At 55.9% G+C, this 27,021-nt stretch overlaps 1 protein-coding gene across 9 annotated transcripts in view; it reads right to left on the bottom strand.

The window, feature by feature from the left end:
- CSNK1E (casein kinase 1 epsilon) overlaps window positions 1–26,304 on the bottom strand; it is a 34,960-nt gene extending 8,656 nt beyond the window's left edge. For 3 of the 9 annotated variants that reach the window (XM_058741294.1, XM_058741295.1, XM_058741299.1), the window contains exons 1-6: window positions 15,641–15,879; window positions 12,124–12,211; window positions 3,706–3,816; window positions 3,444–3,592; window positions 1,727–1,955; window positions 579–749 (exon numbers count right to left, since the gene is read on the bottom strand). In XM_058741294.1, coding sequence (XP_058597277.1) covers window positions 579–749; window positions 1,727–1,955; window positions 3,444–3,592; window positions 3,706–3,816; window positions 12,124–12,199 — 736 coding nt within the window. In that variant the 5' untranslated portion in view covers window positions 12,200–12,211; window positions 15,641–15,879. Of the gene's footprint in view, window positions 1–578; window positions 750–1,726; window positions 1,956–3,443; window positions 3,593–3,705; window positions 3,817–12,123; window positions 12,212–15,640; window positions 15,887–26,283 lie in introns of those variants that run through there. The other 6 variants (XM_058741296.1, XM_058741297.1, XM_058741298.1 and 3 more) reach the window with 4 other exon arrangements.
- Between the last annotated feature and the right edge of the window lie 717 nt (window positions 26,305–27,021).

Genomic DNA, 27,021 nt, shown 5'->3' with positions numbered 1-27,021 from the left:
CTGGCTGTTCGTCCACACCCTTCAGCACAGCCTTTAATAAAGTGGTAGACGAGGTAAGTTTCCCGGGCTCCTACGAGCCGCCCTAGCAGATTAATCCCAGCCGAAGAGCAGGGCGTGGGAACCTCAGACACACGGCGCAGGTGGCAACCTGGACTTGTCAGTGGCATCTGAGGTGGGAGGAGGAGGACAGCCCGTGGGATCAAGCCCTGAACCTCCAGGCGGACGGCGGCCGAACGGAGCTGCACTAGAGGACACCCAGCTGGTGTCGCACAGAACGGCTCGAGGGGCGGGTAACACCCCCCACGTTTGGGGAGAAGCGTCAGTAGGGACATGTTCTATGCGGGTAGCAAAGGAGGCTCCCGGGGTAAGGCCGAACTAGCTTTTCCTAACACGCAGCCCTTGCGAGAAGAGGCCGGAGAGGAGGCCCGAGCAGCGACAGGGCGCATGCGATTAACGGTTCTGGCGCGGGGGGGGGGGGGGGCAGCAGCGGTCCGGTGTGGGCTGCGTGGCCTTGTCTTCCCCTCCGAGAGGCCTTTGGGGGTCCCCAGGCTGGCCGCCTCCCCACCTGGGCTACTCACAGGGGTAGCCTTTGCAGAGGACCTCGATGGGCGTCGACATCTTCTTCTCGCTGATGCGCTCGTACTTCTGGCGCTTGGTGGCCGCTTTGAGGCCCTGCCAGGGCAGGGAGCCCAGGTTGAAGTACATGAGCACGTAGCCCAGACTCTCCAGGTCGTCTCGACGGCTTTGCTCTGCATGGAATCGAGGACGGGGTGAGGGCCAGGGTCCGCCCGGGCCGGGATCCCCTCCTCCAGGACACCCTCCTCAATGGGGGGGGGGCGGGGGGGGGGCACCTCCCCTGCACCCCCTCACGCTCACTTGCTGCAACCCCAACACAAACAGGTGCAGGTTATTAACGCTTCTGCAGAAAAGGGCAGTTTGGGGGCGCATCTGGCTTCGGCTCGGGCCATGATCTCGCGGTTCATGGTCTGAGCTCTCTGCTGTTGGCACGCAGCCTGCTTCAGATCCTTTGTCTCCCTCCCTCTCTCTGTCCCTCCCCAACTCACACACACTCCGCCCCCCCAACCCAAATAAACATTAAAAGAAGAAAAAGGAAAGAAAAGGGCAGTTTCTCCAGCTCAGGTATTTCTTCAATCAGTAACTATATATAACGGGTACCCTGGCACCTCCCCGCCAGCCCCCTCTGCGGGCAGGGCACGAGTGTGGCATCACCCAGGGCTGAGGTCAAATCCAGCTTTCGTACCGAGCCGCACAGCCTAAAGCAACCTGTGCTGCACCTGTGAGCCCGCGTTCCCCACACTGTAAAAGGGGACCGTCCCCACCCGTTCTCCAAGGCTGCCGTGGGGATGAAAAAGGCACGTTCAGGCGCTCGCTACGCCACAGTTCTTGTTCTTAAGGGGAAGATCTGCCTTTGGGGCAAAAATTGGGGGAACTGGGTGCCTGGGTGGCTCAGTTGGTTAAGCGTCCAACTCTTATTTCAGCTCAGGTCGTGATCCCGCAGTCTGTGAGTTCGAGCCCTGCATCTGGCTCTGCGCTGATGGCATGGAGCCTAGTTGGGATTCAATCTCTCTCTCAAAATAAATAAACTGAAAAAAAGGCCGGGTGGGGGGGAGGGGATGGTGGTGAGGGGTAAATCCAGGCCACAGAAAGCCAGGGTCCCGGCCAGCAGCCCATGGGTGCACACTGCTCTCGGGCCTCGGACACTCACCGATGCCCAGATGGGTGTTGATGGAGGCATAGCGGGCAGTGCCAGTCAAGTTCTTGTTTTCCCGGTAGGGGATGTGCTGGTGGGTGCGGGCGTCCCGGTATTTCTTGGCCAGGCCAAAGTCGATGATGTACACCAGGTTGCCCTTCTTCCCCAACCCCATGAGGAAGTTGTCGGGCTTGACGTCGCGGTGTATGAAGTTCTTGGAGTGGATGTACTCGATGCGGCTGATCTGGGGAGGGGACAGCAAATCATTCAGCAAGCGGTCCACGGAAGGGCCTTCGCCAAGCACTCTGCGCCAGGCCCTGGATTGGGGGCGGAGGACTGGGGTGGCAGGGACAGAAAACACATCCATGGTCCCTGCCCCGGGTAGGGGAGAAAGATCTGTCTGCAACCATGTAAGACGATTTCCAGGGGCAAGTCACAGAAGGCTTCCTGGAGGAAGTGATACAGAAATTCTGAAAGAGGAGTTCACCGAGGTTGTTGTGAGATGGGGAAAGAGAGCAAGATAGGAAATGAAACCTGGAAAGGCATCTGGGCCCCCATGGAAGCCTTTGCTGCCTGAAGCCAGAGTCAGAGAAGCATTTCGAAGGGTGTTCTGGCAACCAAATTACGGGGGAAGGGGGGAGAGGGAGAAGAGCCAATGAAGCCTCGACAATGGTGACAGAGATGGAGTCTAAAAGACAGGATTTGTCCCCCAGCTTGCAAAGGACACCCAAGTCAGGCAGACACATAGACTCTTCTCTTCCTTTAAACATCAGGTCAGAAAAGTAAGTTGACTTATACACGTACGATACAACCTCTGGCTAGTCAGTCCCCTTTCTGGACCTCAGGCTTCTGAAAAATCCACAGCTTCCCTTGGCATGGCTGAGTATTTCCTAAGCCTTTATTGAGTGTCACATCCCGTGAGAACCTGACGACTCTCCTCTGCACACACACATTTAGACCAAAATTGCAGGTGCCTGCAGACTTTCTGTAGGTCAGCCGCAGACCCTGACCCCTGCCTAATAAGAGGTCTGTGTATCATTCCGGGTCCAACATTGTATGCTTTTGAGGCACCTGGCTGGCTTACTCAGCAGAGTGTGTGACTCTTGATCTCAGCGTCGTGAGTTTGAGCCCCACGTTGGGCACAGAGCTAATTTAAATATAAAATAAGAGTCCAAAATTCTGTGCTTTTATATTTTTAAAGAGTTTTCCTCCCCTGAGTTTAACAGGGCATCAGGACCCAAGGAGAGCTCATCAGTAGGCATCTGCTCTGGTCCAGGCACTGTGTGGAGTCCCATTTGACCCCACAACGAACAACGCAGCAAAGGGGAGACTCTCATCTGAGACGACTGAGGCTCCGAGAGGCTTAGCGGTCTCCTACAGTCACCACAGCGAGGCGGGACCCAGGTCTGTATGATCACTAGTTTTAGAATCACCTGAGAGCAGAGTCCTACCCCAAGAGCCCAACCCAGGATTTCTGGAGCGGGACCGGGAATCTGCATTTAACCCCTTCCTCCATTCTATAGCCAATGGTCAAGGACCTCTGGTCCCGGTCCAGGAACCAAGCCTGTCCTATGGCCCTGTCACTGCCTCCCGCTGTGGCAGCCTCCAGAGGCAGCAGGCAGAGCTGGCACCCTGTGCCCAGTGGCACGGTGGGGACGCAGCGGTTGGGAGGGCAGCTGCAAGCCCAGCAGAGCCCACAGTCCCTGGCTTGGGAGGGGAGGTGGGGGCTCACCATCTGGTCGGCCAGGAGCAGCACCGTCTTGAGGCTGAACTTGCGGGAGCAGAAGTTGAAGAGGTCCTCCAGGCTGGGCCCCAGCAGCTCCATGACCATCACGTTGTAGTCACCTTCGGCTCCGCACCACTTGATGGACGGGATTCCCACTGAGGGCCAGAGTGGGGGGGGGGGGGGCATCAGGGTAGGCCCTCCTGTGAACGCATGCGCATATTCATGCACAGTTCCTCACGCTCCACCCCCAGGCCCCTACAGCTCTCACCTCCCCCCTGCATCATCTTGTAGAACTTGCTCTCGATGTGCAGCTGTGGGTGCTTCGTTTTCACACACTCTAGCTTGATGGCAACTTCTTCACCAGAGGCGATGTTGGCACCTGCCAGGGGCGGGGGAGGAGCACAAGGGACCTGGGTCACGCTGGGCCAGGCAGGTGGCCCCGGGCCAGGGATAACTCGTGTTTGCCCCGGAGCAGTTCAGGACCCCTTGGGGGAGGCCGGAATGGTGGCAAAGGGCCCAGCACCGCATCCAAGGGAAGTGGAGGGGCTGTGGGCACAGGGCAGGAACCAGCCCAGCTTAGGCGACTACAGAGAGCAAGAAGGGCAGCACGTGTGAGGGGAAGGATGGGAAGAACTACAGACATGTCACAGAGCCACAGGCCAGCGCAGCGGGAAGGCCAGATGTAAAGGGAGACGTGTCACGTAAAAGGAATTTTATCCTGGTGAATGGGAGCCACTGAGCCGGAGAGGAGTGAGGTCAGTGGGATGTCAGTGTGGGAAGGAGAGAAGGGGGCAGGGCAAGGATCTGTCTCAACAAAGACCCAAATCCAAATTGTGCCTTGCCTCAGTTTCCCCAGCTCCAATACTGAGTGGACTGAGCTAGAGGTCTGGGGGCTAGACTTGAGAGATGGGCCAGCTATAACTGTAGCTACAACCACTGAAACAGTGTAGTCTTAACACACAAACAGAGCAGAAAGTCCAGAGGAGAACACTACCACGAGAAGAATTTAGGGTGAGGGAAGGTCTGAGTCTCAAGTCAGGGGAAAGGATGAGGCTCTGTAATAAGGGTCCTTGGAACAGCTGGCTGGCCGTCTGAGAAAAGTCACCATAGTTCACACCGCACACCAGGAGAAAGCCCAAGTGAAGCAAAAGTGTGTAGAAAAAAGAAAAAGGTGAGGGGTATAGGTGAGCATAGCCACTTTGCCCCCCTCCCCACTTTGTTTTCAAGTTTATTTTGAGAGGGGAGGAACGAGAGAATCCCAAGCAGGCTCCTGGCTGTCAGCGTAGAGCCTGAGGTGGGGCTTGAACTCACAAATCATGAGATCACCGTCTGAACTGAAATCAAGAGCCAGATGCTCAAGTGACTGAGCCACCAGGGCGCCCCGGCGTTTTTTTTTTTTTTTTTAATTTTTTAAAAACATTTTAATTTATTTTTGAGAGATAGAGAGAGCGTGAGCAGGGGAGGGGGGTAGAGACAGAGGGAAACACAGAATGCGAAGCAGGCTCCAGGCTCTGAGCTATCAGCACAGAGCCCACGTGGGGCTGGAACCCACAAACCATGAGATCATGACCTCAGCCAAAGTTGGACGCTTAACCAACTGAGCCACCCAGGCGCCCCCCCCCCATTTTTTTTTAATTTTTTTTTTTTAACGTTTATTTATTTTTGAGACAGAGAGAGACAGAGCATGAATGGGGGAGGGTCAGAGAGAGAGAGGGAGACACAGAATCTGAAACAGGCTCCAGGCTCTGAGCTGTCAGCACAGAGCCCGACGCGGGGCTTGAACTCACGAACTGCGAGATCATGACCTGAGCCGAAGTCGGACACTTAACCGACTGAGCCACCCAGGTGCCCCATCCCCATTTTTTTTTTAAAGTAATCTCTATACCCAATGTGGGGCTTGAACTCACGACCCTGAGATCGAGAGCTGTATGCTCTACCGACTCAACCAGCCAGGCACCCAAGCATAGCCACTGTGAAAACCAGGTTGACATTTCTTTATCTAGTAAAGCTGAACACACACAAACCCTCGCCCAAGCAAGCCCACTCCTGAGTGTGTGCCCTCCAGAAACATGTGAGCCCCCAGGAGGACAAGAATGTGCACACCACCAAACCAGCCAAAGGTCCAACCTCAGAACGGCCAAGTCAGGACGCAGTCTCAGAGCGAGGGATGCCGCAGGGCAGTGCAGAGGAAAGGTTGGCGGGCGGCTCCCGGCATCTTCACACTCAGTACAAGGGAGCAAGGGGCGGCACCATTCACAGGAACCCAACGTGAACACAACCCAGTGCCCAGCACCGAACCCGTGGACACACTGAATGCATCTCTCCACGCGGTGGGATGTTAACCCGCCCAAAAGGGGACGAAGGACGGACTCACGCTGCAACGCTAATGAACCTTACAAACACGCTACGTAAAAAGGCCAGACGCAAAAGCGTAAATATTGCATGATTCCGTGATCGGAAATGTCCAGAATAGGTCCATCTGCGGACAGGAAGTAGATTGGTGCCTGCCAGGGGTCGGGGGAGGGGGAAAGAGGGAGTACCTGCTTAATGGGTACAGGGTTTTCTTTTGGGGTGATGAAAATGTTTCGGGACTAGGTAGGAATGGTGGTTGCAGGACGACACCGGGAACGTCCCACAGGCCACTTAACTGTGTACTTTAAAAACGGTTAATTTTCTTATGTGCATTTCACCTCAACTGAAGAGAAAAAAGAGGAAGACAGAACAAGGCAGGCACAGTTCAAAACGTGCAGTGCTGAGCAGTGTCAGGGCTAGGGATACAAACGTGATAAAACTCTTTCGCAAGAGGGAACGATCTCAATCGTCAGTGGTTCGCTCTGTGAGGGGAAAGCAGAGGAGGGGATACAGTGGGGTGCCAGGGGCCTGCAAGATGACAGGCGCGTCCTCCCCCGAGGGGAAGGGTGCCCAACACCATGCATATCTGTTGTACGTATTCCTTTGTGCCTACTCGACACTTAATAAAAAGAAAACGTCGAGGGGCGCCTGGCGGGCTCAGTCAGTGGAGCATGTGACTCTTGATCTCGGGGTTGTGAGTTCAAGCCCCACTTCGGGTGTAGAGATTACTTAAAAACAAAAAAAAAAAATCTTAAAAAGTTAAAAAAAAAAAACAAAAAAAACAATGAGACGTTAGAGGAATAGAAGAGAGAACTGCCTTCTAACTTTGGGGTAGGCAAGCCTTTTAATCCCTGATTTAAAATCCGAAGGCCATTAAAAAAAAAGGGGGGGGGGGCTCTGTCCCATCCAGACAGGGAATCCTTTCTCTGTGGCAAAAACACCAGCAACAAAGTCCTAAGAAATACATACTTGCAACTCTTCGCAGCGGCAAAGAGCTGGTGGCCCTACTACGTTAACGAGCTCCTACGTATCAGTAGGAAAAAGACTCAAGGCTCAAAGGAAATAGTGTAAAGAATCTGAACACACACTTGGAGAGGAGGAAATCATTCATATAAAAATGGCGTACTCATGGGGCGCCTGGGTGGCTCAGTCGGTTAAGCGGCCGACTTCAGCTCAGGTCATGATCTCACGGTCCGTGAGTCCGAGCCCCGCGTCGGGCTCTGTGCTGACAGCTTAGAGCCTGGAGCCTGTTTCAGATTCTGTGTCTCCCTCTCTCTCTGCCCCTCCCCCGTTCATGCTCTGTCTCTCTCTGTCTCAAAAATAAATAAACGTTAAAAAAATAAATAAAGAAAAAATAAAAATGGTGTACTCTTATGAAAAGATGCTCAGCCCCCTTATAAGAGAAACGCACCTGGTCCTGAAAAAGCACTCCCACCTCTGACTGGCGGCAATGCCACAACAGTAAGATGCGTGTGCTGTCCCGGCAGAGCTGTGGGGCGGTGGGCACTGTGCCCCAGGCGCGTCCCCGCTCCCGCTTCGGGACTGCACGCCACACCCTGGCGAGTGCAAAAGAGGCCCGGGACCAGGCTGTCCGTGGTGAGCTGTTTCCAACAACAAAACGTGGAGACAGCCCAGATGGCCATCATTCTGGCGACGGGTTAAAGAAAGAAGGGCCCACCAATAACCCAGAATACAATGGAAAAAGAATGAGGAAGCTCTCTCTGTGCCCAAGCCGACAGATCTCAAAGATACAGGAAGTGAAAAAGCAAAGTACAGAGTAGTATGTATTCTCTGCTCTTTCCAGTTTGAAAACAAACAAACAAACAAAGAAAGGTGGGGAAATCGTCCCGATCTGTGTTTGGTTGTATCTACGTAAGAAAACACTGCAAAGAAGCGTGAGACCCAGTAAGGACCCGGGAGGGCTACAGGGCTCCGCCGACCCCTAGCCCCGGAAGGGTGAAAGGACACTGCACTGGATACCAGGTTCCTCGTGGTCACTTTTTCCCAACACCTGTGTTGGAACAGAATTCACACACTTCCAATCACTTCCGAAGTATACAATGTTTTTTAGCATATTCACAAGTTCACCCCAAACACCAGAACCCCTCAGTACTCGCTCCGCATCTCCCCCAAACCCCAGCTCTGGGCAAAACCACTCATCTCCTTTGTGTCTATGGATGTGCCTATTCTGGACGTTTCGTGTAAGTGAAATCACACGACATGCGATCTTTTGTGACTGGCTTCTTTCACGTAGCATGCTTTTGTGTTTTGGTTTGGGGTTTTGTGTCGTTTCATTTTTGAACCACGTAAAATGAAACTAAAATGAAAAAGAACACAGAGGACCAAATCCAGGGAGCCACGGGGGAAAAAGTACTTTGCAAACTGTAAAGCGCTTCTGGCATAGCAACAGTCATCGCCGGGGAGAGCCACACACGTGTCTCGGGGACAGTAAGGTCGTGGCACGGGAGAGGGTGTTTTGAGCGCCTGGCACGCAGTAAGTGCTCAACAAAAGTTGGGTTTGGTAAGTACCGGCCCCTGGGCTTCAGAGGTGAGCCCACAGAGGTCCTAACCACGCGCAGGCCAGTGGGAGGAAAGGTCGCGAGGGCTCCCGATGCATGAGCGGGACTGTGCCAGAGGGAGGTCACAGCACCTGCGAAGGCCAGACGGGAGTGGGGTGCAGCGAACTCTGAGTCGTTTGGTGCAGCCAGAGCTGGAGGTAGCTGAAGAAGACACGGGAAGAGGTGAGCAAGGGAGAGATCAGAAGGGTCTCAAATGCCAGGCTAAGATCCTGGCCATGAGCCTGAGACTCTGCAGGCCGGGTATGAATGCCTTACTACATAGGCTCTCTCGGCCTTCCCACTGACACCTGAGGCCCAGCAGTTCTTTGCTGTGGGGACCGTCCTGTCAGCAGCATCTCTGACCTCCACCCACCAGCTGCCAGCGGTACCCTCCTCTTCCCTGAGCTGAAACGATCAGAAGTGTCCCCAGATCTTGCCAAATGTCTCCTGTGGGACACATAAATCTGTACTCCCCCCCGGCCTCGTTCGGACCCACCGCCATATTAGAAAGGACTGGAAGGGCATGTGAGGGGCGAGGGAGCCCCAGAAGGAGCCGCTCCAACTGACTGTCCAGGCAAGAGCTGACTGTGGTCCCAGCCAGGCAGGAGGCAGAGACCTTGACACTTTGGAAGTGGGGCCTCTTATGATTCAGCAGATGTGTGCAGGGGGGAGAGGGGAAGGAGCCCTTTCTTCCTTTGAACTCTCCTGCAGTCCCGCAAGGACTGTTTGTATCTCTCCTTGACAGCCACAGAAACTAAAACACCAAAGGTCAAAGACTAAATGGCACGCTCGCTTCCCCAGGACACGGACCTCGCTCCTAGGCCAAGGCTTCGTGTCCCTGCAGAATGCTGGAAAGCCACCACAGCTGCCTGCCCCCAGAGGCTCCCACCACCACAAGGCCCCTTTTGCTGCCTCTGGGTTCTATCAGGAAGCTGCAAGCCTTGTCTCTGAGCTCCCTTCGTTCTGCTACTGAGGCTCAGTAAGGTGACGTAACTGGCCCGAGGTCATAGGTCTAGCTGGGGGCAGAGCCAGGATTTAAATGTTAGTCCCCAAAGACTCTTTTTTCTTCTCTACTCCAACTGTCTAGCAGCTCAGTCGTTCAATCGACAGACACATACACAGTGAGCCCTGGACCACTGAGGCAGCCCTGCCCTGGATGAACACCGCTCACCTTCTGTGGGGGCAATGGAGGAGAATTCTAAGTGAAGAGTGACAGAGCAGGGGTGGTGGAGGTGACCCAGCAGTTGGATACAGTGGCCCTGATGGGGGATGGGCCAGTCTGGAAAACAAACTTGGGACACAGAGAAGGGCTTGGAGCCGGCCCGCCCCAGGATCTGGGGCCTGGGGAAGTCCTGGGTGGGGAGAGGGGGTGACCAACCTCACGTGGGGGCTCATTCTCCCCAGCACAGACTCACGTATATAATCAGGGACCTGGCTGGACTGGAAGTGCAGAAGAAAGCACCCCCACAACCACCTGTTGGGGAGCACCGTCCCCTCGCCACTGAGAACCGAGGAGCAGAGACTAAGAGGCACAGGGAGTTCTCAAGGGCGCACAGCCAGTGGTGGTAGAGTGGGCACAGTCTCGGCCACTTCTGGACCCCGTGTAGCTGACCTGAGGCCCTGACAAAGCTGGTCCCACTCTCCTGGTTGTCCCCTTATGATACTTGGAGGCGGGACTGGAAGAGAAGCTGCAGGCCTCGAAGCCGTATCCACAAAGCACTCGCCTTCGGGTGATCCTGGAAAGCAGGGCCCGGAGGCCGCACCCAACCCCACCTGCAGAGGCCATCTGGAGTCAGGCCCTGGCACAGGCACCAGTGACAAGAATGCAGCCAGAGCTCTGAACAAAGGGAGCCAGCGAGGCCAGCCGGGGAGGCCCTACAATCGCCACTGTCCCCACACTAGCAGGAGCCCAGGAATGAGCAGGACACGGCGTCATGCCAGGACCCCCTCGGCCTGAGCACCCAGCAAAGGCTGGACAGGGCAGCTGCTCAGGGCAGAACGGGCTCCCCACCTCCACTCAGGCCGAAGGGGACCCAAACCCTTTGGACAGTAGCAAATCCCAAAAAAGACGGAGGGCTGGCGGGGGGTGGGGGGTGGGGGGGGCAACATAAAAGCCCTACCGCTGGGCCGACAGGTGCGGGCGTTGTGCACACTCTGATCTCGTGACTTCTCACCACCCTGCGGGCCTCGTGACCCCGTTTTACTGACAGAGGAGCCAAGGCTGGCAGAGGTCATCACCCGTTCAAGGGCATACGAGAAGCACCCTGGTAGAATTTACATCAGGGCCTGTCCAAAGAGAAGCAAAGCTGGGTCTGGTTTTTAAAATAAACTAGATAAACAGGAAGTCCTGCCCCCAGGGAGGTCCCACCACATGGACCAGGGACACTAGCTTTCTGAAATGACCTTGGCCTGCCTCGCCCCATTCTGTTCCTTCTGCAAAGAGAAGGCCCTGGATTGGATGCTTCCTAGAAGCAGATGTGCACGTGTGCCAAAAACTACTCCCCGTGCCTTTTGCTCTTGGTCAGCCAGGCCTCAACATCACACAAACTTCCCGTATGGGGACACTGAGGCACAGAGCAGCCACACGACTTTCCTGCAGCTGCACAAAGCCAGGTCTGGAACTCGGGTCTGTCTGACGTCTTCCCCTCATGTTCTGTCACACCCTCTCGCTCATGTGGGGTATAAAGACTGCCTTTTCTAGTGTTCAAGAGAAACCCTGGGTGGCCAATTTGATGGTACTGCACCTGCTTCTTGATGTGTGCGGAAGGGACAGCACGGCTCTAGAGGCTGCTGCTGTGCGGGGCGACCACATTCAACTAGGACCCTGCCCAGAACCAACTACATGCTCAGAGAACGTCCCCTCCCTGTCCCCTCCGATGGGGGAGGCAGCAGCTCACCAAGAAGGAGTCCGTACCCCAAGAGGGCAGAGACCCAGACCACTGGGTGAGAGAAACCCCCTCCTCCCCAAGTTCAGAACCAATGAGCACAGCACACTGCCTTGATGCTTTTCTCTGCCCGGGACAGAAATTATTTACCTTGCTTTTCCAAGGAAGAAAAGAGGGACAGGAATGAGGATAAACCCCAGGGGCTGGCCACCCTGCTCTAACAACTCCCATTCAAGGTTACCCACACAGTATCTCCCCTCCAGACCCTTTTCTGCCAGGTCAGGGAACGGGGTGAGCGATTCGTTTCAAATGACAACACGGGAACAAACTCAGACTTTCAACAGGAAGCACATCCGGAGAGAAAGATCCAGAACGCTATGGCCAGACCCCTACCCCCCACCCCCACCCAGAGGTTACTGGGAGAGCCTGCGTCATTGTCATTCCGAAGCCCGCCTGGGCTGAATTCCAGGGGGCCCCCCAAGCAGAGGGAGGGGGCCCAGGCCTCCTCTGCCTATTAGCATCCTTCTCCCAGGAGGCAAGAAACAGGGGTGCTACCCCAGCCTGGCCTTTCCCACGCCCAGCTGGAGACCCAGGTCACCTGCAGCTGGAAACCAGAGCTAAAAATACCCTCTTCTGCCCAGCCTGCAGCAGGTGGGCACCCCACCCCACCCTGACTGCGTGAGGAGCCCCCTGGCCTGCCTCCCCCCACAACCTGCTGCTTCCCTCCTTACCTGGGATGGCCCTGGGGACAAAATGGCCCAAACATGCCACGGGAGGCCTGAAGCCAAGTTCTGGCTTCAGAGCCTGAAGACCTGCCACATTCCCTCCTGCTTGTCCCCGGCGCTGTCCCCAGGGCCCCAAAACCACTAGGCCGGAACCAGAGACACTTACCCAGGTAGATGTCTCCAAAGGACCCACTCCCGATCTTCCGTCCCAGGCGGTACTTGTTCCCCACACGCAGCTCCATGACTCACTCTCGCTGCAGAGGGAAGCAGAGACACATGGGTCAGGGAAGCGGGGGGCCGGGAAGGGAGCCTAGGCCGCTGGAGCCCACCACATCCCCCACCAAAGGCCAGGGAAAGACCCAAGGAACTCGGGAGACCAACATTCTCCCTCCCACTGTACAGGAAGAGATTTGGCCTGGCTTTGCCCGAGGGCATCCAGGTGCCAGGTGGCCTGACGGCCTCCACATGTGAGCAATAGCGGAGGCGGGCTGAGAACACATGTCAGGGTGGCCGGGCAGAAGGCGGAATTGGAGATAAGGCCCGGGAAGAAAGAGCCAAGCAAGCATCTCCTCGGGGGACACTCATCTGGGGACCCTCCAATAAGAGCCTCTCAGGTGCAGGCCAGTCACAAAGGGCCAAGACCCTGAAAGGAAAATCAAAGACAAAGGGGGTGATGGGGGGGGGGGGGACCCAGGAGCTGCTCGTTCTGGGGGTGCTACCATGGCAACCACCGGCAAGTTCCAACCTCCAGGGACGGAAGGACAAGGTGAACCCTAACCCCGGCCCCCACCCCTAACCTTCTCTGCTTCTAGTGCCAGGAACTGGACACGAGGCCTCCACGGCCTGGCCTGGTCTTTCCAGAGGCCAGAACTTGCCAGTGTGCAGCGTGCCCTGCTGGAGAGGGGCCTCCTCCCCAACTCAGGGGGCAGCCAGGAAAGGGGGCCGCCAGAACACCCAGTCACCTCCCTCTCCCACAACACCAAGCACCTCACACAGGTCTCGCTGCACGTATTTTTGGGGATGGACAGTCTGGGGTTGGCTTCCTTCAAGACTAGAAGGAGGGTCTCCCCAGAGGGCCCCACAGAGCAACTGAGGCAACCAAAGCCAGGTTTTTAGCCACTGGCCTCTGGGGTGGGAGGAGAGGTCTGAGGGAAGGATGCTGATGTGAGCAGCTCCCCTCCTTCCTGTGCCCCATCCTGTGCCCAAGCCCACGAGACATCAGGGGCCACCCTGGTGGGGATCCCTGTGCCCTCCAGGATTCTGGCCTGCAGAAGAAGAAACTCAAAGGCCAGGAGATGGTTTCTACAGTTAGGGGAGAGGGGATGGTGAACTATCAAATGGGGAGAAAGACGGGGGATCCCTAACGTCTCAGAGTGTTCATATGGAGGGGGGGAGGGTCTCCCTTTGCAGACAGGGAACTAGGGAGGCCACATCACCTGCCCCACACTCCACAGCAGCAACTTGGTGGCAGTCTCCTCACCTCGGACCCAGACAGGGTTCCCGCTGCCCCACCTGACACAATCAGGACTGATTTCCTGCCAGGCCTGGGAAGCAAAGCAGGAAGACGGAAAAGCAGCTGTATGTACCAGGCACAGCAGCCCTGCCTCTTTCCTATGCCAAACGCTATCCCCAAAGCCAGACCCACCTGGGAGGGGAGATGGGCGAGATCTAGTTCACAGATGGCCAGGCTGGAGCTCTCTGGCCCCGCAGAGGCCAGAAGCCAACAGCTCCTGCCCAGGACACACATCCAGCCCTGGCACCTAACTCCCAGGGAGCCGCCACTGGCCCTTCCCCCGGTGGCCACAAGGAAGTAGCCTCCACCCCATGCCAGCCAAACTCTGGGCTCTCAACCAAGGGCCTCTGCCCACATGCCTGGCCAGTCCCGGCTGAGGTGCCACGGCTGCCAGCGGAACACTCTCCCACGTTTGCAGAAAACTCACATTTCACATACACACCGACCTGTGTGTACCCACCAAAGGAAGAAAGAAAAGCAGACGCACACCGTGAGCCGCACAGAGGGGGAGGGGATGGGGGGGGGGGGTCACGGGTGTGTACATACACAAACACTGCTCCCCCAGTCCGTTTTCCCCCAACGCCAATTCAGAGACCACACATGGCAGCCAGGAAAGCCGCAGGTTAGGAGAGAAACATAAATATACCCGCATCCTATATTACATAAATACCCACGCCAGGTTATATAAATACCCGCGCCCTCCGTCTGGGTGTCTTACATAAATTACATAAATACACTGCACATGACCCCCCAGCCCCTCCCCACTCACCGGGCTGTGGGCAGAGAAGGGAAGAAGAGAGGGTGCAAACAACAGCCCTGCAGGAAACCACGGCTGGGCGCTAGCCACCCAGACCCGGGGCGGGGGGAGGGGGCAGGGCCCCAGAGAGAGCCTAGACTGTCCCAGCACTGTCCCCTAAAAAGCCGCCCAGAGAAAAGGAGAAAGGATAGAGTCAGGAAAAGGAGAAGCTTTCCAGTTCTTTGCCGATTCTCCCATGGGGGGGGGGGGGATGGGAGGGGGGTGGAAAAAACGAAGTGAAAAAGAAAAAAAAAAAAAAAGGCAGACGCAAATCCGGAGTTTCAGCTGGTTAAAAAAAAATTACACAAACTACCAAGCAGCAGAGCACATGGACAGTTTTCTTACTCTCTGATACCCCCTCACCCCCAGCCAGAGCCCTTATCACTGGACCATTAAAATAAAAATTGGAGGGACGCTCTAGACAGTAAGGCAAAGGAGCCCCCAAACAGGCATTCGCTGGGCGTAACTTCAGACACTCTGGTTCCCCGTCTCCCCAGATCCTTCTCCCTGAGGAAGGCTGTGCCCAGGAAGGTTGTGCTGAGAACACAAGCGAGAGAACTAAGGGAAAAGTTGGGGAGGGGGCTCACCCCACTTTGAGTTTGGGCGTGAAGAGGAGCTTGGGAATCCTCTCTCTAGAGAGACCCGGACAAAACATAGTTTGTGTCCACGGAGACTCGCAAAACACGGATTTCTCCCAGCAGAAACGGGAGAATGCGATCTGATAAATAACCCCCACCCCTTTCTTTCTCTCCACAAAGGAAAACAGAATCTGTGGCTGAGTGACCACACACCCCATCACCTCAGGGCCCCCAGGCGCCCCCCCCCCCCCGAGCACCCCCATCCGACACACGGGGGCAGCCTTGCTGACCCCCAGGTCCGGGGCCCCGAGCCGGGAGAGAAGGGGGGAGGCGCTGCTGATTGTCCAGCGAAACACACAGAAGCCCAGGGTTTGGCCGAGAAGCCCGAATCAACAGTATCAACAGTCTAGGGTGGCCCCAGCACCCTAGTCCCGGACCTCCCCCTCCCCCCCGCAGCGTCCCCCCAATCCCAGCCCGGGGTGGCCTCTCGGCCGGCTGGGGCCTTGAAGGGTCCAGCTGGGGGAGGGGGAGGCGGGCCAGACTGGGGGGGCCTCCCCCGGTTAAGCCTGCAAAATAATAGTCACCCTCCTCCTCCTCGTCCCCAGCCGCGCCTTTGTCCTCGCCGGGCCGAGCGGGCGGCGCCCGGGCTGCCCCCCCCTCCCCGTACCCGAGTGCGAACGCGCGTGTGTCCGCCCTCCCCTCCCCTCCCTCTCGCGCAAAAACAAAGAGGCGGAGGGAGCCCCGTTTCCCCCCGGGTTTGCGCCCCTCCGCGGGCCCGCGGCCCCCCAATATTTACCCCGCCGGGAAGGCGCCGGTACCGGGCCGCTGCTCTGGGGGCTGCCGCGGGCGGGGGCGGCCCGCCGGGGCGGATGCCGGAGGATTCGCGGAGCCGCCCGGCGCGCCAGCCTCTCCCGGCCCAGCCGCCGCCGCCGCCGCCGCCGCCGCGCTCCGCTCCGCTCGGCCCGGGCCGGGCTCTGGCTGTAGGTTCTCGCCGCCGCCGCCGCCGCCACCTCCCTCCTCCGGGCCCTCCTGCCCGCCCGCCCCCGCCGCCGGCTCGCGCGCTCCCGGCCGGCGCGCGCCCGCCGGCTCCCATTGAGCCCCGGGCCCGACCGCTGATGTCATCCCCGGCCCGCCGCCGCCGCCCCGGAGGATTTAAAGGGCCCGCGCCCTCGGCTCCCGGGGACGCTGGTGGGGGGAGGGGGGCGCGGCAGGGAAACACAGTCCCCCAGCCTGGCGAGGAGCGCGTTGCGGGAAGGCGGTCTTACGTGTGGGGCCGGGGAACACACACAGACACCGACACCCTGATCCAGTCTGGGGCACAGGTGGAAAACGCTGGGTGGGGGTGGGGAGGAGGCGGGCGCACGAAAAGCTGGGGTTTTCTAGACCCAGAGCCTCCTTTTCCACCTGCTCGGTTCTCTCTCCTCTCAAACCAGAGGAGAATGTTTCGGGGGCTCTGAGGACTGCAGAGGACACAGTCCAGGTTAATTCAGGGGGCAATGATTTGACAGGACAGCAAGAGATAGGGATGTTGACAAAAGACCCAGGGAGGTAGCCAGGGCTCGGCTATCCTCACCACCACCACCACCACCACCACCACCCACGGAAAGATCAAAGGCAAAGACCTTTTCCGTCTCCCTCCCTGCTTTTCCAGCAGCTCAAACTGTGATGGGTACAAAACAGACCCCCAAACCCTAATCCTGGTCTCACTGGTTTCATGAGGAACCCCACACACTGCCACGGAGCTAACACTTGAGTCAGGGGCGCCAGTGGTGCAAGGTTAGCTAAGGCACCTCCCAACTCTGGGCTTGGGGTTCCATATCTGCAAATCAGGAAGAAGACCCTGCTCCCCAGGTCACTGGGAGGATTAATTAAGGCTTCTCACCAGCTTCCAGGGTAGCCAATGAAAGGTTCTAGGGCAAAGTTATTAAGACGATATTGACACTGCGCCGTGCACAGCTCCAAATTATGACACACATCCATTCACATGCACAACTGTGATTGCGGACACACAAAATGCCAGAGTGCACTGTATCCAATCCCGGAAGCATGGTTCCCGGGAAGAGTCACTTCTATAATAACTGCATCTTCCCTCGAGCCTGAGGGACTTAGTCACACACTGTCCAAACTGGTGGGAGCCCTGCAGACCAGGCTCTTCTCTATCACACAGCAGGAAATGGGACCCAGAGAGGGGAGGGGTTTGCTCAGGACCACACGGCACAGCCAAAGAGATAGCTCTGTTCTCCCGATGTCCCTGGAAGACTGAGTCTATCATGAGGTCATTTCCAAGAGCAGGAAAGTGACAACAAACCTTCTCCCAGGGGAGATCAGCAGTCAGCTGGGGACCTGACCTCAGCGCACCCTTTGCCAGAGCAGGGGGTCACCAGGGAAGGTGGTGGGCTTTGCTGGACCTGCACGGTGTTTCTTTGTTATTTATACTGTTTTGTTCATTGATAACCAGTATTGTAAATAGGCCGATTTCATGTTACAGATCCATATTCCCTATTTCTCTTGAAGCCCTGGGGAAACGGGCCACTCTGGGTCCAAACTCACACCAGGCTGTGACCACACTCAGCTGGCCGAGGCAGCAGCCCCCCATCTCGTTTCCTCACGTGAGTCTGTTGTATCCATTTTTATGACTTCCTTCATCCCCTAGAAGTCCCCAAGTGTGACCCTGTCCTAGAGGCCAGCCACCACCCTGTGATACATACCAATGCCCTTTGTCATCTGTTCTCATCTCAATCTCGCCAACCCTGAATCCAGAGGCTCTGTTTCCAGTGTCCAAGGATGCCAGCCCTCCATGGGGCTGCGTGTTCTCCTAAAGTGACACAAGGTGCCCAGGCCTGGGGTCCCAGGCAGAGGACCCTTAGAAGTACTGAGCAAGGGTGGAATGCACCCCTGTGTCACCGCCCACCCCTCCGACCTGGGCTCTGCTTCCCAATTATGGCCTCCCTCTCCAGGAAGGGACTGGTCTGGCTTTAGCATCCACGGAGCACCTGGCCCTGGGGGAGGTGGTTAACCTCTCAGACAACAACAGATTAAATCCTACTCTATTCTTTCCCTGAGTTTACACAGCACAGAGCACAGAGCCCGCATCTGAGGCTCTTAACAGTGCTTGCCTAAGGGCACGCATTAACCACAAAGTCCCAGTTTCCCTGTCCAATCTTGTCACACCCCCACCCCCCACGGAAGGATCCTGGTCAGTTTCCTGGGCCACCCAGTCTTAAGATCTACTTGTCCCCTAAGGCCTGCTCCAAGGCTTTCTCCTGCTGTCTCCACCCACCACCCACACCCAGACTCTGATTACCTATGTGTGGGCCCCAGTTCTCCTCTTTCCTAAACTCCTAGAAGACTAGCCCCCCAGGGTCCTTCTAAAGAGCTTTGCAGCTCAGCTCTAAGGAGAAACTGAGATGTGAAACAAAACTGAGTGGAGGAATGGAGGCAGTTCCAAGGGGGGGAGAAAGCTTATGGAGTTCTAGCAGCCTCTGGGCCTGACTTCTGTCTTCATACTAGGTTCTCAATGATTCCTCCTGGGACGTAACACCCAAGGTGCGGCCCGCTTGAGTTCACCCCAGTCCGCTCCCTGCACACCCACTCACTCACCCAGAAGATGCAATCAACCTTGAACAATAGGTCCCAGCTCACATGGGCCCCACCCTGGAGTTTGGCTGCTCGGCACTGGGGTCAGGAGGAGAGACTCCCCAGCACTCTCCCAATCTGACCCTACTGTTTCCTTGGCACCCTGGAGCACCTGGCTGGGGATCTCAAGGAATGCCCTGGAACTGCCAGACCACAAAACAATATTGCAGAAGAAACCAGAGATGGGGGGGACGTTTTCAGTCCTCCCAAAGGGATCTGTAATCTGAGTCTTGACTGTGGGGCACCCTGGGGTTTACTAAACATCAGGGAAGGTCCTTCAAATGGCCCTATGCAATCTGTGCCGAGGCCTTAGCCCTGGCTGTTCCTGCTGCCTGGGATGCTTTTCCCTCAGACACCCACATGGCTCATTCCCTCACCTCCCTGAGGTCTTGGCTTTCACCCCCTTCACAGAGAGATCTTCCAGTCCTCCTAACTGAAGATCCTGACCCCACTAGGGCACTGCTTCCCCCTTTCTCTGCTTCATTTTTTCCTGGCACTTATCTCTCTATAATATATTCTCTATGTATCATTTCTCTAACATATTCTCTATATAACATATCTCTCTAGAACGTATTCTACATGATACTTACTTGAATTTTTTTTTTTTTTTTTTTTTGGTCTGAGTCTCCTTCTAGAATAAAAGCTACATGAAGGCAGGGCATTATTGCTATTTTGGGGACACGACTGGTCACCAGTATCAAGAATAGTGTCTCTTGGGGCGCCCGGGTGGCTCAGTCGGTTAAGCGGCCGACTTCGGCTCAGGTCACGATCTCACGGTCCGTGAGTTCGAGCCCCGCGTCGGGCTCTGTGCTGACAGCTCGGAGCCTGGAGCCTGTTTCGGATTCTGTGTCTCCCTCTCTCTGACCCTCCCCCGTTCATGCTCTGTCTCAAAAATAAATAAACGTTAAAAAAAAAAATTTTTTAAAAAGAATAGTGTCTCTGGCGGGGCGCCTGGGTGGCTCAGTCGGTCAAGCGGCCGACTTCAGCTCAGGTCATGATCTGATAGTTTGTGAGTTCAAGCCCCGCATCAGGCTCTATGCTGACAGTTCAGAGCCTGGAGCTTGCTTCCGATTCTGTGTCTCCCTCGCTCTCTGCCCCTCCCCGGCTCACGCTCTGTCTCTTTCAAAAATAAAATAAAACATCAAAAAAAAAATTAAAAAAAAAAAAAAAAAGAATAGCGTCTGGCACACAGGAGGTGTGAATGAATATTTGCTGACTGAGCAAATGAATAGTCTGTGAAGAGACAGCCTTCACTCTCTCTGAAAAAACAAGAGCTACACATATTGAGCGCCTACTGTGTGCCAGGCACTCTATAGGACACATTACCCGCATTGAGTCATCCAACCTACACGTCCATCCTCAGCAGAGGAAGTAGACCGACAGAATCTGCGCCCCTAACCACTTCTCCCAAGCTGGCGGAGAACACAGGGCGGAGACGAGTCCCCGGCCCCTCCATCAGACTCTTGAGCCCCTCTCCTGGAAAAGCAATTCTGGGCCCCACCAAGAGCCACAGGGGCCCGAGGGGGCTCCTTGATTCCAGCTCGATCATTCTACAGGCGGAAAATGAGCCCCAGGGAGCCTCACTCAAAGTCACAAAGGTAGCCCAAGACGGAAGCCCACTGTGGTTAAGAAGCTGGCCTCGAATGCTGACTTCGCTCCTTTTGAACCGTGTGACCCTAGGAAAGTTCCTTAACCTCTGAGTCTCGTTTGTAAAATGGGGGTAATACAGATGATGATGCACAGGCAAGTTAGCCCAGAAGAGGCCCTGAGGGAGAGGAAGATGTTGACAATGTTGTGAAGAGCGGGCAGGGAGGGAAATCCAGGCCACCTGACTCGGACTTCTAGCACACGGGCTGCATCACCTCCGGCTTCTTCTTCCCTTGCCCTCCCCGTCCCCTTGAGTGGAGGTGGGCCGGAGGTATGCACATGCAGGGGGGCCCAGGTGAGCCACGGGCCTTGCCCACCCTGCGTCTTCACCTATGGCCTTGGCTCTCAGATGCCCCTGCAGGGCGTTTTCTGAGTCTTCCTCTTCTTAGCTGCTAATTGTGCCTCTCCCAAGACCCCGAGGGTCAATGACCCACCACAGGCTCTGCTCCAAGGGGTCCTCCTCCAGCTTGCCAGCCTGAAAATGCTGCCCTGGTGCATTCTTCTCACCCAGCGAGGCCTTGGCAGCTTGCCCCCAGACTCTTCCATGATGTTCCACCCACCTCTGACTGCTCTCAGGGCAGCTGCAAGGGACTTGGCCCGGGCCTCTCCAGACTCCACTGGCTCTAGATGCTTCTCCTGGTGATCTCACCACATCGCCATGCCTGGTCTTTCTCTGGCAGTGGTTCCTCCCTCCTCCTCCTCCAGCTTCAGTGGTGAGGCAGCCGGGTACGGCAGCGAGAGGCCTGGACCAGGGGCCAGGAAGCCCACATTTGAGTCCCAGCTCAGCCACTGGATTTCAGCAGGAATTTGGAGAATTCGCAGCCCCTCTCTGAGGGGCTGGACAAGGAGACCTCTAAGGCCCTCTCTTCAGTCTCCCCATCTATAAACTGAGGGCTGGACTGGATGGGGAAGGTCTACACATTCCACATCTGGGGCACTCTGTTGAGAAAGATGCCGAGGTCACACACATGTGGGCTCAGAGGGAAAGGGTTTTCTCCCCCCACCACTCCCATATTTAAAACATTGTACACATCCCATCGGCAACACCTCCCAACTGTACTCTGAACCCAGTCACCTCTCACTGTCTACATCCTTCACTCGGATACTACAGTGGTCTGTTACCTGGGAGATCACACCCCTTGGCTACCGAAAATACACCAGTATTTTCTGTCCTTAGCGTGCGATCCATGTTCTTTCCCAGGCCTGCTCTGACCTGGCCCCGGCCTGCCTCTCGGACCTCATCTCAAACTATCTTTTTTCATTTCTTCTTGCATTTCAAAAGCCTCAAGGCCTTTGGATTTGCCATTCCTCCTGCCTAGAATTATCTCCCCCCCAGATCTTCAATGGCTTGAACACAATGACTGGTGTTCAAGTCACAACTCAAAAGTTACCTCCTCGGAGAGGCCTTCTTTGACTACACAGTCTTTTAGTAGGTTCCACACCCAACAAGGGGCTTGAACTCACAACCCGAGATCAAGACTCACATGCTCTACCGGGTGAGCTGGCCAGGTGCCCCGACCACACAATCTTAAGCAGGCCTCCTTCCCCTCTGCCTCTTCCTACTGGATCATCCTGCTTTCTTTTCTTTTCTTTTTTTTTTTTTTTGTTTGTTTATTAATTTTTTATGTTTATTTATTTATTTATTTTGAGAGACAGACACAGAGTGTGAGCGGGGGAGGGCAGGGAGAGAGGGAGACACAGAATCCGAAGCGGGCTCCAGGGCTCCGAGCTGTCAGCTCAGAGCCCGACGCGGGCCTCGAACTCATTAACTGCGAGATCATGACCTGAGCCCAAGTCGTACTCTCAACCGCCTGAGCCACCCAGGCGCCCCCATCTTATTTTCTTTATGGCACTTACTACAGGCTGAAAACATTAACTTGTTTATTTTGAATGCCCTTACACATAAGCTCCAGGAGAGAGAAGTCCTCTTATATGCTCCTGTGGGTGTCCAATTGGTAATGGGTGCCCCATAAATACTCGTACAATGAGCAAATTCTGCTGCGGGTGTGTGGTTGTAGGAGTGGAGGCGAGGGCCTGGCACTTTCCATTCCTGGGCCAGCCGATGCCTGACAGCCTTCCCTTAGGGACAGGCCTTACTTATCCTGTGGTTCCTCCCCACCCCGTCCACCCCTTCTTGGGGTGGGCTCTTGTTCCCCCCCCCCCCCCTTCGGGGCAAAGCCTCTCTCAGTGTTCCCTGTGCTGCTGGTCTTTGTTGGGGGAATCAACTCCCAGAGGAGCTGGGAACGCCGGTCGCTATAGGCACAGGCACCCCAGCATCACCAAAGGGCCACCGGCTCACCTCTCCTCACCCCCGCTCTCCCGCCTCTGTCTCTATCCTTCCTTCAACTCGGCCTGTCACCTCGCTGCCCCTCGGCTCAACACGACCTCCCCGTTCGCACTGCGGCCAGTTCTCTCCAAAACGTGCTCCTTCCATCCTCTGGGAATCCAAGGAATCCCATCTCTGGGACACACAACCACTCATTAACTGGGCTGCGGGAATTACGATGATTGCCACGGCTAATGATCCCAATTCCCACAGCAACACTTCTCGACTCAGCATAGCTGGGGCGACTCATCATCTCACCATGTCACACGTCTGTCCACAAACATTTCCTGATGCCTACTCCTCACGGGGCCTGAGAGATCCACACCGAGTCCTGCTCGCCTCCAATTGACAATCCTGGGGCAGCTGGGTATACACAGGAAAAAAGATGGATGAAGGATCCCGGAGAGGACCTTAGTGCTAAATAGTGAGCGCCACAGGTCACGTCCACGTGGCCTGGGGTCAGTGGGGGGGAGTGGCACCACGGGGTGGCCGGCCGCCCCTCTCACCCTGCACCCGGGGAGGGCATCCTGTGAAATGCACAACGGGGGAGTTTCTAACTTTATGCGAAGTGCTACGTGGATGAGCATCCAGATAAGTCCCTGAGGCCTCTTCTAACCAGATTGCCCACCAAGCCCCTTCCCTGGAGAAATTGGGGAGTTGCCCCTGGGGAAGGGAGAAGGAGGAGGGGCTCGAAGGTGGGGAGATTTGGAGGGTGGAGAGGAACAGCCCGAGCCAACCCAACGCTACGGTAGGAATCTCAGACATTTGAAGCTGGGGGGGCCCACCGTAGGGAGACCAGTCAAATGGCACCCGGGATCCCCCTCCCTGGGGGGAGAAGGCTGATGAGGGAGATGGAGGCACGAAGGGTCTTTAATCGCAAGCAGCTAAATATGGGATTTATCCACTGGTTTTGCTCAGAACAGCTTGGAGTTCTGCACACAGAAAGGAAGAAGAGGGAGAGAGTGAGAGAACTCAAATTTGCTGGACCATGAGGCACCACAATAGGCACTTTTCATTGGCTCGTGCTTAATTCTACAGCCAGCCTATGAGCAGGAGATCACCCCACCTGTTTTACAGGTAGAAACCTGAGACTGAGAGAGTGTACCAGAACATGATTTAATATTCACAAAGGTTAGGAAGGACTCCAATTTACCCTTCAGACCCACCCCGGGGCCTCACCCTGCCTTAGGGACTGTACCCCACTCAGCCTTCGTTTCCCACGGGGCACGCCAACAGGAACCTGCATGGATCTGAGGCCCCGATGAACGGGTCCCCTTCCCCTTCAGGACACCGTGAGTCTGCTCACCTACGCTGAAAAGCATTCAGGGGATTCTGGTGACCACTAACGGAGCTGTCTCCAAAGTAGATGCCAGCGCCCAGGAAGTTCCCTAGGCAATCTACTGGGGTGTGGGAAGACAGATCAGAATTCGTATTCTTATTTAAGTTTCCAATCTTAGCTTTCCAAATATTCTATTTTCATGTATGTTTTATAACGCGCACACGAGGGGCACCTGAGTGGCTCAGTCGGTTTAGCGGCTGACTTCGGCTCAGGTCATGATCTCACAGTTCTTGAGCTCGGCCCGCCTTGGGCTCCGTGCTGACGGCTCGGAGCCTGGATTCTGCTTTGGATTCTGTGTCTCCCTCTCTCTCTGCCCCTCCCCCACTTGCTCCGTTGGTCTCTCAAAAATAAATAAACTTGAGAAAAAAAAAAAAGAAAGAAAAGAAAGACATGGAATGTCCATTGGATTACGAGAGTTGATGCACATAAAGCCTGCAGCCCGGAGTCTGGCACCTGAACGACAGATACAGTTATTACTGATGCAGTCACAGGGAGCAGAGCTGGGCCTGGCCTGGGCCTTGGGGTGGGCTGTGCCCTAGGGAAGTGCATCTATTGTAGGAGACCCAGAACCCAGAAGAAGTCATTAGAAATCAGTGTGACCAGGGTTAAAATTTCTAGGGGAGGCTGACAGCCTTATTACTGTCCTAGAGTGACAGGCTGGGCAGAAAGAGGTGGCTTCAGAGGGTCGGGGACCCTCACTACAAGATTTTTTTTAGCACTTGGGAAACTCCCACCATGCAGTCGCATGCTGTAGGGGGACATTCCAGGAAGGCCAAATTAGAAACACAGAGCAAAATCTCTCGGGCCTAGAAACAGATGAGGTATGGAATTTCTCATCCTAACCAAGATGTGGCCACAGGTACTCACCAGATTCAGCTGACAGGTACCCAGATCCCTCTCTGAAGATGGCCAGGGGGTCATGAAGATGAGGGGGTCATGGTGGGGGTGTATGACCAGAGACTGAACAGGCCCTAAAAATGGAAGGAGGCCCTGGCTACCCGTCAATGGACAAGCTTGGCAGTGGGTACTAGGAAGGGGGGGTGGGGGGGGGAGTTATTATCCCATTTCACAGATGAGGAAATGGAGGCCAAAGAACAGACTTCTGTTTTCTCTAGGCATACCTTAGCCTAGTCCAAGTGCAGTGATGACTCAACCCTGACCTCCTCCTTCCCCCAGCATCCCGTAGTCTCTGTGGCAGAGATCCCTGGGGCGGGGGGTGGGGTGAGGGTGGGGGTTAGGAGCCCTGGGTCTAAACCTACTCTGTTACTGTTACCTGTGTGCATCCTGAACAGATCCCCTGTTCTCTGAACCTCAGTTTCTTTATCTGTACAAGGGGTTGGTTCCTAAGCTCCACCTTCACTCTCCCCTCCTACTTTTCTTCCAGTCCTCTCACTTCAAAGCCCTTCCGGAAGCTTATCCCAAGGAGTTGAACCCTTCTAGGAGCCTGGAGGTCACAGCCCTGCCTTAGGGTCCTGTCTGTGCCTGGCCCCCACACAGCGGATATGAGCCCATCGGCCCCAGACCCAGAGACATCTCCATTCTGGGGAGCCTGTCCTCAGCTCTTCGTCTACTCCCTCAGCAGCTCTGGCTGGCCCAAATCCCTCCTCCAAACTCACAAACATGTGGACCCTTTTTCTTCCAGAACCATGGGGATGATGTGGGAGGCTTTCTACATAAATTAGCTCACTTAATCCTTACAACATTCTGGGGAAGTAGCTTTATGGATCCAGTTCCCTGATGTGGAAACTGATGCAAAGATCATTCTCGAGATCCCAGTGTTGGAGGTGGAGGTTGGCCTGACCCAGAGCCCGTGTTTTCCTCTGACACTTCCCCGTCTCCCCCTCAAATCCTTCCTGCAAGGGTTCAGAGGAGCACCCAGCCACGGCCCCTCCCTCAAATGTAACATTATGCAGCCATTAAAAATAATGATTACACACACAGAGATGACTAATAACAACACGAGAAAATGCTCATGACACAATGTAAAGAGGAGAAAAGCAAGACACAAAAATTGTAAATACAGTATGATAAAATTATAGCCACACGATCGTGCACACAAACAAGACGCTGGAAGAAAATACACCGCAGTATCCACAGTCGTTTCGTGCGTGTGTTAGGACCACGGGTGATTTCTTTCCTACTTTGCTCCATTTGCCCAACAGTCAATCCATGCGCATTACTTTTACAACGAAGAAAAGATACCAGGTCCAAAAAAATGATAGCTTTGTGGCTGAAATACTTGGAAACCTGCTGTTTTCCACTTCAACTTCCTCTCCTTCCAATCCCTCCAAAGCCTACATTTTCAGTACAACGTGACTCTGGCCAAGAGGCATCGCAGGAGTTTGGGGGCAACCGGCGCCTCCCCAGACCCACGCACAGCTCCGTCTCTCTGACCAGCCTGCTTTGACCAGGCTCTCCTCTGCGTCCGGTGAGGACCCCCCACCCCGGACCCTCCTCCCAGCCCCCAGCCGGGGCTCCTGCTAACGCTCACCTGACACTCGCTGGCCGGCCTCCCGAGACGCGAGATGAGCACACCTGTCCCTCCAGGTGAGGACTCGGCGGCGGCGCCTCGCAGGAAGGAGGGAGCCGGCCGGGGGCGGGGCCGTGACGCCACCCTCCCAGCCCCGCCCCCGGCTTCCCGGCCCCGCCCCGGCTTCCAGGCCACGCCCCGGCTTCCCGGCCCCAGGCGGTGGTGATTGTCGTGCTTGCGGGGTGAGCTGCCGGGGACACTCCTCCCGCCCCGCACGCCCCACGTGGGCGGAGCCCCCAGCCACCAGCCGCACCGACCAAAGGGAGCCTCCGAGCGCTCCCCCCGGGGGTGGGCGGGCTGAAAGGGGAGGTACTACTTTTCCAAAGCGAGGGTCCCTCTGAGAAGCCTGGAAAGAGCGGGGATCCCTACTGCCCCCCCCCCAACCCCCACCCCTCCACCACCACCCCGGGTTTACAGGGACTGTTAGGTCCGCAGGTTCCAGGTTCAAATCACTGGAAGTAAGGAGTGACGTCCGAGGGACAGAGGGAGTGTTTTCTTCTCTTTGTACCCCCCTCTGGGTGCTTCCCCAGGACCCTTCCTCCGACCCCTTCCGCCAAGGAAACCAGAATGGGGGGTGTATGGTGAGTAACCAAGAAATGTGGTTCCAGCCCTTGGGGGTTAGGAAAAGGTAATCGGGCATCTGACACCTGTGGTCAGAAGACTATTTTCACCTACTTTATACCATGCGAGATTGCTTAT

Source organism: Neofelis nebulosa, chromosome 8 (assembly GCF_028018385.1).
Source record: "Neofelis nebulosa isolate mNeoNeb1 chromosome 8, mNeoNeb1.pri, whole genome shotgun sequence".
NCBI classification, from domain to species: domain Eukaryota; kingdom Metazoa; phylum Chordata; class Mammalia; order Carnivora; family Felidae; genus Neofelis; species Neofelis nebulosa.
Note: the sequence above shows the minus strand (reverse complement) of the source record. Positions and strands in the feature narration are given on the sequence as shown.